The 10,205-nt window shown below is 49.1% G+C and overlaps 1 protein-coding gene across 1 annotated transcript; it reads right to left on the minus strand.

Annotated features, from left to right (window-relative positions):
* Positions 1–1,297: 1,297 nt before the first annotated feature.
* Positions 1,298–9,858, minus strand: CENPA (centromere protein A). The gene is made up of 4 exons (XM_047853319.1): positions 9,595–9,858; positions 3,983–4,092; positions 3,387–3,464; positions 1,298–3,082 (listed from the first exon to the last, which is right to left on the minus strand). The coding sequence occupies exons 1-4, from the start codon at positions 9,686–9,688 to the stop codon at positions 2,948–2,950; spliced, it is 417 nt and encodes a 138-aa protein (XP_047709275.1). The 5' UTR covers positions 9,689–9,858; the 3' UTR covers positions 1,298–2,947.
* Positions 9,859–10,205: the final 347 nt, after the last annotated feature.

Consider the following 10,205-nt stretch of genomic DNA (forward strand, 5'->3'; position numbering starts at 1 on the left):
GAACAGGGCTGCTCAAAAAGGGCCCGGCCGACCGCCCCCCTGCCGCACGGCTGCCGGGCCGGTCTGTCTGCACACTCGGACTCCCCAGTAGCTTCCTCGTGTGCCATTCTTCATTGCAAGGGTTGTTAAACATTAAAGGAAAACCTCGCGCGAGAGACGAGAACAAAGAGGAGGGGAAAAAAAAATCAACTTGAAAGAATCAGAGACCATGTGGCAAAACAAAAACCAGTAACAAAAATATTGCATCTTGAACGTGGGCATTACACCCACAAAACCAGACTGGGACGTTGTGCAGATGAGGCCTCTGTAGGCTTCAAGCTCCCTTCTTGCCCTTTTGAGTTCTCTGAACCACAGAGGGGTTAGGAGGCGGCCAGTTGTATTCCCAGGCTCTCCTGCAGCTGCTTCTGGTTGCCAGTGGAAGATGCTGGTGGGGGCTGGAAGGTGGGAGGAAAAAGGGGAGGTTTTTCTTCTGCGGTTTGGCGGGGCCCGTGGCAGAAGCAGCAGAGGAGAAGGGCATCCTTGGGGTCAGTGGTGGCTCCAGCAGCACCGGATGGAGCAGGGGCTCCCCGAGTTCCTGGTCAGTAAGCAGCAGGTGCGGCTTACACGGCGCTGGTGGGGGTGCTTCCGGCAGAGCACCCGCGGTGGGGGCTGTGGATGCCAACAGCTTCCTGATCTTTGGGTAGTATCCTCTCTTCCCGGCTGCTCTTCCAGCCCTCCTGGTATTATTTAGCCAGTCCTTTCCACTAAGTTCTTCTTTGTTGGAAATATCCAGGTTGGTTTCTGGGTTTTTTTGTTTTGTTTTGTCTTTTGAGTGAACACCGATTGGGATGCTACAATAAAGAAATATTTACAAAACTAAGAGTACTTAGACATTAAAAATGTGAAAGCAGAAATAAAATTGAACGGAAAGGTTAAAGATGGTGATGGAATCACCCAGAAAAACAAACGCAGAACTCCAACAATGTTAAGTACTGTTTATAGTAAACTGTAACATTATTATATAACATTATCATGATTTAAATTACTTATTCTGGTGTTACCCTGTAAATACTACTTGGTGGGTCCTGCCTGGCGTGTGACCAGTGTTGCATGTGTGTCCTGGGTAGTACATTTTATTTATTTATTTAAAAAAAAATTTTTTTTTTTTTTTGGAAAAACGGTTCCATGCCTGACCTGGGCTTGAACTCACAAACCCCAAAGTCAAGAGTTGCATGCGTTGCTGACTGAGCCAGCCAGGCAACCCTGCTTAGTACAATTTAAGAGAGGAGACAGTCTTCTAATTAATAATACTCTGACAAGCATTTTAAATATATTCATTGACAGATAAGCGTTATTCAGATGTCTGCATAAATAGGAATTGATGTTGAACAGGAAGAAGTTTTTCCAAAGGGCTAAAGTTTATTCAATGATAGAACTTGGTCCTTCCCTTCAGCAGTCTTGGAATTTGGTTGCCAAGCATATCCGTGTCAGAAGTCCACCCTTGCTAATCATTTCCATCACACGCAAAATCTTAAAAGCCTACTGGTGGCGCTTTCCATTTCTCTGCAAACTTCTTACACTGCTTTCAGTTATGACAACGGAAGGGCAACGTTTTTATCTGCTCATACATACTCTACTCCACGGGAGGCAAAAACACACCCCTCAATTCTCTTGTTTAAGGAGTGGCTACTTGCAAAACAGCGTACAAATGAAGAACTGAACATTCACACATACGACACGTAGTATCTCTATACGCTGTAACTGAAACTTTGCTTTACATTTTTGCCATTAAAGAATTAGTCTAATTTTTATTCTCTCTCCGCAAAGTAGTTATAAGAAACACTTGTAAAAACTTTGAAAAGGCGCTTTACAATCCTGGAACGACAAATTCTAAAGTATAAAAATGAAGACACGTCTTCTATGATTCACAAAGAAGGATAAAATAAAACCTGCAAAGCTAGAATTTCTGAATGCCTTTGATAGGAATTTGCTAAAAGGAACCAGAACGTCAGAACTTAAAGATTTCCTATTTTAACCTGAATTGGGTTTTTAAAAAGCTACACACTTGTGGACAGGTGAAGCTCACACGAGAACTGGCCGCCGCCGCTAACGATGACAGTAACCGAGGGACAGGGACGTAAGCGCTAGGCGTGCCCGGCTCTTCCTGCAACCGATGGAAGCGGTTGGCTTTTATTTTTTTCCCTTATGTTTTAAAGAAAAGTAAATATACATGGGGCAAAAAATTTAAGCGGTACAGGAAGATCTAAAACCATAAGGAAATATCCTTTTTTCCCATAACCCAGAAAATCTGAGGTCTTCAAAATCATTCAGCAGTCATGTGAATAATTTGCAAACCGAAGTGAACCTTGGAGTCTCATTAGCTAAAAAGAACTCTGAGTCATTTGGAATGATGTTGATTTTCTCACAGATCACCTCTGTTACAGAGGAAAGCCACGTAGCCTTCTCCTTCTTAAAACAACCAGTTACAAAAGCAACATGTACCCCGCTCCGAAACAAGTCCAGGCATCTCCTTGCACTTCGTGGATCGGTTCTTGGCTCCGGACAGAGTCCCTGGTATCATCCCTGAAATTCAGGCATCACATTTGACACCAAACAAGACATTTTCAAAAGTTAAGAAAACCTCTTCTTAATCAAAACGAGTCATCTGGTCCTTGTGAGATAGAGGCTGAACTCTGACAGATTCATGTCGCCTGGTGATTACTAAATAGATAAAGATCTTTATTCAACGTTGCACAAAAGCGCATGAGCCATAGAATCCCAAGCGCTCAAGCTAAAACCAAGTCAAACCTTTCCTAGAGAACAAAGGGAAGGTGAGACAGCAAGGGACCAAGGATGGAAACTCCTTCAGAGCAACTCCCATCCCGGCGATGAGATGCTGGGTGCTTCCTCCCCAGAGAGCGCTCTCTCTGGCAAGCAGGAAAGGCTTACAGAGACAGGTGGCGGGAGCTCAGCCAAGCCCTTCCTGAATGCCTCGGATCCTCCTGGCCAGCTGCACATCCTTCGGGAAGAGAGTAACGCGGCCGGCATGTAAGGAGAGAAGATAGGCGTCCTCAAAGAGATGAACCAGAAATGCTTCTGCAGCCTGGGGGCAGAAAGACAAGTCCAAAGACTGCCACATGGGAGGGAGGGGGCATGTGCTGCTGTTCTCTTGGAGCCCTGCTGCACCTTGTCTCCGAGGGCTCACGGGACTGTGTGAAAGACCGTCACAGAACGAGGGGGAACCCTGCTACCAGCAAATGAGGATCTGGCCTCCAAACCCAGGCGTTCCGTGATGCTCTCTCTCAGGAGGCAAGAGCCAGCGCGTGACATTCCTCGGGCAGCCCCGTGGATTTCCAGAGTGCCTTTCTCCCATCGTCACCCAGCTGTACCTCGGCCCCCCTTCTTACCTCTTGTAGGGCCAACAGGGCCTGGGCTTGCCAGTAGAAGTCCACACCACGAGTGAATTTAACACATATCTCTCTTGCCTGTGAAGGAGTGGGGATGGTTGGGGGGGGGGGGGTAAGGGAGAAGGGGAGTGTGGGGAGGAGTGAAGAGTTAAAGAAGAGAGATTCAAGCGAAGACGGACTCTCTCCATGAGTTTCCATGAATCCTCACTTCTATTACACCTTCCTGCCCCTTAATTTTAGAACCTAAGCAGTAGCCGGTGTCAACTCCTGGGAGCTTAGGAACTGGTATGTCTCCTATCGGTGGTGGGGAGAGGGGGAGGCAATCTCCCAGGGCAGGAAGAGGGATCAAAGTGGGGATGGATGAGAGGGCTCCTATTTATACAATCCAAGAACACGGTTTCAGAGGTGGTAGGGTTAGAAATTGATTCCATGAAGAACCATAAGGAGCCCTTGGCGGATTCATGCTTTCAAAAGGTGAAGAGTCCTCTGCCAGGTTGGAGGGGAGGACCCCTAGCCATTCAGACAAGAGATGATGAGGTCCCCAATACCTGGGGGATTTAGAGAAAGAAGGCAGCACGGGGGTTGGTGGAGCTCACCAGGCGGCCAAAGGGGCTCTTCCTTAACAACAGGTCTGTGCTTTTCTGAAGCTTTCGGATCTCCTTCAGAACCCGACTTCTCCGGGGACCACGCTGACGGGAGGAAGCGCCTGAGCAAAAAAGTTCGGTCATAGAGTGTAGTGGTCAGTAGGTGGGGCCTCGCAGCCTGCCTGAGATAGGCAAACTGTCAAATCACTAGTCTGTAATACGCTCCACAGAAGCGGGCATTCCGGTCCATTATTTCCTGCCATTATCTTCAGCAACTAGAAATAGTAGTCAGATGCCAAACAGATATTTGTTCAATGAATGCGTGATCCTTTGAGGGTATTCTCTTAAACGCCAACTCTTTCATGAAGCCTCTCCTGATTCCCAGTCCCTTCCAAAATGATAGGTTACCTCCCTCCTCTGAGCCCCCTGGTACTTTGGGCATCTCTTCTACCTTTGCCATCTAGGCTGGAAACTCAGTGATTTTGTGTTCAGGTCTATTTTTAGAGCTGGAAGGAATTGGAGAGGTTATCTAGCACAACTCTCTGTCTCGGTTATCCTGAGGCTGAGAGGCGAAGACAATTAGCTAGAGCTTATGTGTGGCCAAGGAGGGACCTCAGATTTGGCATAACTCAGTGCCAGTGCTGGGTCACTGGGCTAATGGAGCCAGAGCCTTGGGCCTGGTTCCAACCACAACAAAAAAGAAAAAAAGATCTTAAAATATTCCCCAAAGTAGAGGTCAAAAAGCCAAACTCTCCGATCTGAAATTAAAAACACACGAAAAAAAATCTTCTAACTCAAGGAAACTTAATTGAAATTAGACTATTTATTTATTTATTTTAATGTTTATTTATTTTTGACAGACAGAGAGACAGAGAGACAGAGCGCGAGCAGGGGAGGGGCAGAGAGAGAGGGAGACACAGATTCCGAAGCAGGCTCCGGGCTTCGAGCTCCGAGCTGTCAGCACAGAGCCCAATGCGGGGCTCGAACTCATGAACCATGAGGTCATGACCTGAGCCGAAGTCAGATGCTCAACGGACTGAGCCACCCAGGCGCCCCTGAAATTAGACTATTTAGAAATGAATCAAAAGTCTACGTCTCAAAACTTACGAGATGCAGCTAAATAGTACGAGAAGAAAATGTACAGTCTCCAGATTGATTCTCTATTAGAAAACAAGGATGTGGGGCGCCTGGGTGGTGCAGTCGGTTAAGCGTCCGGCTTCAGCCAGGTCACGATCTCGCGGTCCGTGAGTTCGAGCCCCGCGTCGGGCTCTGGGCTGATGGCTCAGAGCCTGGAGCCTGTTTCCGATTCTGTGTCTCCCTCTCTCTCTGCCCCTCCCCCGTTCATGCTCTGTCTCTCTCTGTCCCAAAAATAAATAAACGCTGGGGCGCCTGGGTGGCGCAGTCGGTTAAGCATCCGACTTCAGCCAGGTCACAATCTCGCGGTCTGTGAGTTCGAGCCCCGCGTCGGGCTCTGGGCTGATGGCTCAGAGCCTGGAGCCTGTTTCCGATTCTGTGTCTCCCTCTCTCTCTGCCCCTCCCCCGTTCATGCTCTGTCTCTCTCTGTCCCAAAAATAAATAAACGTTGAAAAAAAAAATTAAAAAAAAAAAGAAAGAAAACAAGGATGTTAAAAGACAGCTAAGTGTTCAACTCAAGTGTTAACAACAGAATTATTAAAATAAACCAAAAGAAGACAACCAAATATTCAAGATAATAAAATAAATTAATGAAAAAGAAAATAAAACAAAAAACAATACTGTTGCTAGGTTAATAAAAACAAGGACCAACAAAAATGAATGAACCTCTCATAAGCTGAACAAAGAATGAAAAAAAAAACAAAAAACCATGAAAATGAACATCTTGAAGGATAAAATTGTTTCAGAAATGTTATTCAAGGGGCATCTGGGTGGCTCAGTCGGTTGAGTGTTCGACTTCGGCTCAGGTCATGATCTCGCAGCTCGTGAGTTCGAGCCCCACGTCTGGCTCTGTGCTGACAGGGCGGAGCCTGGAGCCTGCTTCAGATTCTGTGTCTCCCTCTCTCTCTGCCCCTCCCCACTTTGTGCTCAGTCTCTGTCTCTCAAAAAATAAGTAAACATTAAAAAAAAAAAAAAAAAAAAGAAATGTTATTCAAGGTCCAGTCAAGGAGAGAGAAGCAAACCAAGTAGTTCTGTGGAAGGGATTTCATAGTGAACTAATTACAAAGTGTTAGAAGAGCTGCATGAGCAGATGGGGACAGTGAGACAATCCAGAGACGCCTGTGCCACACAGCTGGCCCTGGAGACTTTATCTCTGGTGGTGGGGGATGTGGGTCAGAGAAACAGGGGCAGTGTCCAGGGGACTGGGGACATTTAGGAGAAAGAGGGAGGCCTCAACTTCAGGAGTCAAGCTGCTGGCATCTGCCTCTCCCGACCACTGGTCCACAATCCACGGTCATCTGGAGGCAGCCTTTAACAGACCGGCGCAGCAGTCGCAGAGAATGGAAAGATTAGCACAACTAGGTATCACCCGTGCAAGAAGGACAACACCGCGGGAGGAACCGAGCTCAACAAATAACCAATGCTGGAGGAATCTGAGTGAATAGAGAAAAAAGACTTTGAGAGCCATATATGTAACAACCTCAGAGGGGTAAGAGAAGGCATGTAATCTATGTCCCAGAACAAGCGGTTATGAAAATGCTCATGGGAAAGATCCCGTGATCTTTAAGCGGTTAAAGATCATGGGAAAGAACTGGGATTAAATATTCAGTAGTTGGGGGGCACCTGGCTGGCTCCGTCTGTAGAGCATCTCGATCTCATGGTTGTGAATTTGAGCCTCTTGTTGGGTGTGGAGCCTACTTTTTTTTTTTTTTTTAAACATTTATTTATTGTTGAGAGACACAGAGAGACAGAGCATGAGCAGGGGAGGGGCAGAGAGAGAGGGAGACACAGAATCCGAAGCAGGCTCCAGGCTCTGAGCTGTCAGCACAGAGCCCGACGGGGGTTCAAACCCATGAACCGCGAGATCATGACCCCAGCCGAAGTCAGATGCTTAACTGGCTGAGCCACCCAGGTGCCTTCGTGGAGCCTACTTAAAAAAAAAAAAAAAAAATTCAACAGTTGGGTCTGGCAATGCCAACATAAGGAGTTGGGATTTGATCCTAAATAACAGGGAGCTGAGGGAGTCGGAGAGGTGATCTCCTTACATTTTAAAGAGGAGTCCACCTGCAGTGTAAGGAAAGAACTGAAAAGAGACAAGAGTGGAAGTGGAGTGCAGTCAGGTTAGGGTGCTGGTGGCTGGGACTAGCTGGTGGGAGCAGAGATGACAAGTGGTGCGATTAAGGATGTGATCTGGAGGTAGAATTGCTGGAGCTTACTTGTATACGGGGACAAGAGAAAAGAACGTCTCCCAGGGTTCTGGCTTGAACAGCTGCGGGTGGGGATCGTGCCTGTGCCATTTGCCGAAATGGGGAAAGCCAGGGATGCAGAGGTTGGAAGGGAGTAATCAAAAGTTCGGCTTCAGATAGGCTGCGCCAGACGTAACCACGAGCTCTCAGGCAGAAAGGCAGCTGGACACGGGGATGTGGAGTCAGAGGAGAGATCTGGGCTGGACACGTAAATGTGAGCGCCGTCTGTAGGGGTGGCATGCAGAGCCACAGGACGGGATGAGACCACATGGGGGGCCGGGGGGCGGGGGTGGGGTGGGGAGAAAGGAACCGGGCAGCAAGGAAGTCCAACATCAAGTTGTTAAAGAGGGGACACAGACAGTAAAATACACCAAGCAGGAACTGCAGGGTGTGTGGGTCACGGATGCCAAGGGGATAGAGTGTTTCCAGGAGAAAATGGCCCGCTGTGTCCAATGCTTCTCGGAGCAAGAAAAGGACACAGGCATGTCTATTGGATTTAGCAACACTAAAGTAGCTGGTGACCCTGACAAGAGGACTTCAAGTGCACTAGAAGGGAGGGAAGTAGTTGTGAGGGGGTCAGACTGGAATGGGTTCAAGGGTGCCTGGGAAGAGGGGAGACACACGTGTGTGTACTCTTACATCTGGCTATTTCTAAAAAAGGTAGCTATGAAAGGCAGTACAGAAAAATGGGGAGTATGCGAGAGGCAGGGAAGGTAGGGGCAGGAAACACCCCTGCCCTTTTTCTTTAGACAGAGCATTTGTGGAATGCCAATGTGGGGAGTAAGAATGTAATTCTAAATGTAGGTGGAGAGGATAAGAGAAAGCCCAGGGACGGAGAGAGAAAAATATGACCAAAAGCCCAGGCAGCAGGAGTGGTTTTTACTAGGAAGGGGATACGTGGGTTCTCTGCTGTGAGAAGACAAGGGAATCCAGTCTGGAGGCTTCTTATTTCCTCAGTGAGGCAAGCATGAGACCAGGTCATCATCAGCTGAGCGTGAGTGGGGCGGGGGGCGGCTGGAGTTGTAGGAATTTGAAGAAGAAAAACAAAGGTGTGGAACAGTCACTGGGGAGAATGGAAGAGCCGGACTGCCAGACAAGTGCAGGGGGACTGCCAGGAAGCGTGGAGATAAACCAGGCGCAGCAGGATGCTTCCATACCACAACGCAACAGCAAACACACTTAACAGCACCCTGTTAAAATCAGGAACCGGACAAGGATGGCCAAAACGCTGCTCGTATTTCAATACTAATCTCAGGGCCTCCTTAGTACAATACGCTACGAAATAAAACGTGTAAAAATGAAAAAGGAGACTCAGAGGTCCTTATCTGCAGGTAATATAATAGCCTACTTAAACATTTCAGTAGAAGTAACTGAACGCTAGTTAGAACTAACGAGAGAAGTCAGCAAGTTGCCTGGATGCAAAGGTTATTAACGTTCAGGAAAGAAAATAACCCAGAATATATTTTTTTCACCCTGCTCTTAACTGTGTGGCAGAAGACAAGTAAAGCAGTTGTTGCCACAAAGGCACAGCTCTCGCCCCGTGGGTCTGCCACCCACCAGACCTCAGTACAGAAACAGGACCACAGACCAGTCTTCCTTCCCAGCCCGTGATCTCAGGAAGAGAACAAGGCGAGAGCACTCTACTTAAGGCCCAACACAGCCCTCAATGAAGAAAAAACAAAAATACATACAATACCTGGAAGGGCACCTTCTAAAAGTACAATAGTTCTTTGAAATGGTCACAAAAAGCGGACAAGAACTTTGCAATTTAAAAAAGCACAAACACTTATTTTTTTAAACTCCTGTCTGCTGGAGCAAGCCGTGTGTGACCTTGTTCAAGTTACCCGGCCTGCCCGCGCGTCAGTTTTCTCGTCTGTAAAATGGGCACACTATACAGTTGAGGTAATTCACGTAAAGCGTTGAACACAAGGTCTAGTTGGTGGTAAGTGCTCCATAAATCCTAGTAGTAAGAATTAATATTAGGAGCCAGGCCGCCTGGGCCAGCCCTTTCTCCCCCTCGGAACTGCTTTCCCCGGTTCCTCGCTGGGCCTGCACTGGGCCGGCCCGAGCAGATGCTCGCCGGCCGCGCGGCTGTGCCCGCCCGCAGAGGAGCGCCAGCCGGAGACTCGAACCCCGGACTCCGCCCGCGAGCTCGGTGTTCTGCTCCGTGAAATGGGCACGCGGATGCGGCCGTGCCCACCCCTCACCCCGGCTGCTCGAGGGCGAGGGGCCGCGGCCGGTTACCTAAGGAGGGGCCCCGCCGGGGGGGGCTGGGGGTCGGGCTCGCGGGGCGCCTCTTCGGGACTTCGGGCTTGCGGCTCCGGCGGCGCGGGCCCATGGCGGGCGCGGAGGGTGGCTGCCCCGCGGCTCCTTCTCGGCCTTCGGGGTCCGGGGACAGAGGCTGGCGTCCGGGAGAAGCCCGGGAGCGTCCTGGCCGCGTGCCCCGACGGGGTGCGTGCTCGGCCGCTCCCGGCGCCTCCGCGGTTCCAAGTTCCCGCACCACTGATTCACTCGCGGCGTTTTTTAAAACCCGAATTCAGCAACTCTTAGTGGCTGCCTCTGGAACGCCCCTGGCGCAGAGCGACTGCGGAGAGGACCAATCAGGGCACAGGACGGAAGGCTAGCGGCGCGCGGTGATAAGAGGAGAGCGCGGGGCTGTGGCGGTTCGACGGTAGGAATCAGCCAATGGGAACTTGGAGAAATGAAAGGAGGCGGGAACTTCTTCCGCCCTCTGCTTGCTAGTAGTGGTGCTCATTTTTGAGTGCCCAAATGGTCCAAAAAGGAAAGCTCTATTCTGAAGATGTAGACGGTGAGTTAGTAGAACACATTTCTCTAGAAAAATCACTTTGCTCAGA

Source organism: Prionailurus viverrinus, chromosome A3, assembly GCF_022837055.1.
Source record: "Prionailurus viverrinus isolate Anna chromosome A3, UM_Priviv_1.0, whole genome shotgun sequence".
Taxonomy (NCBI): domain Eukaryota; kingdom Metazoa; phylum Chordata; class Mammalia; order Carnivora; family Felidae; genus Prionailurus; species Prionailurus viverrinus.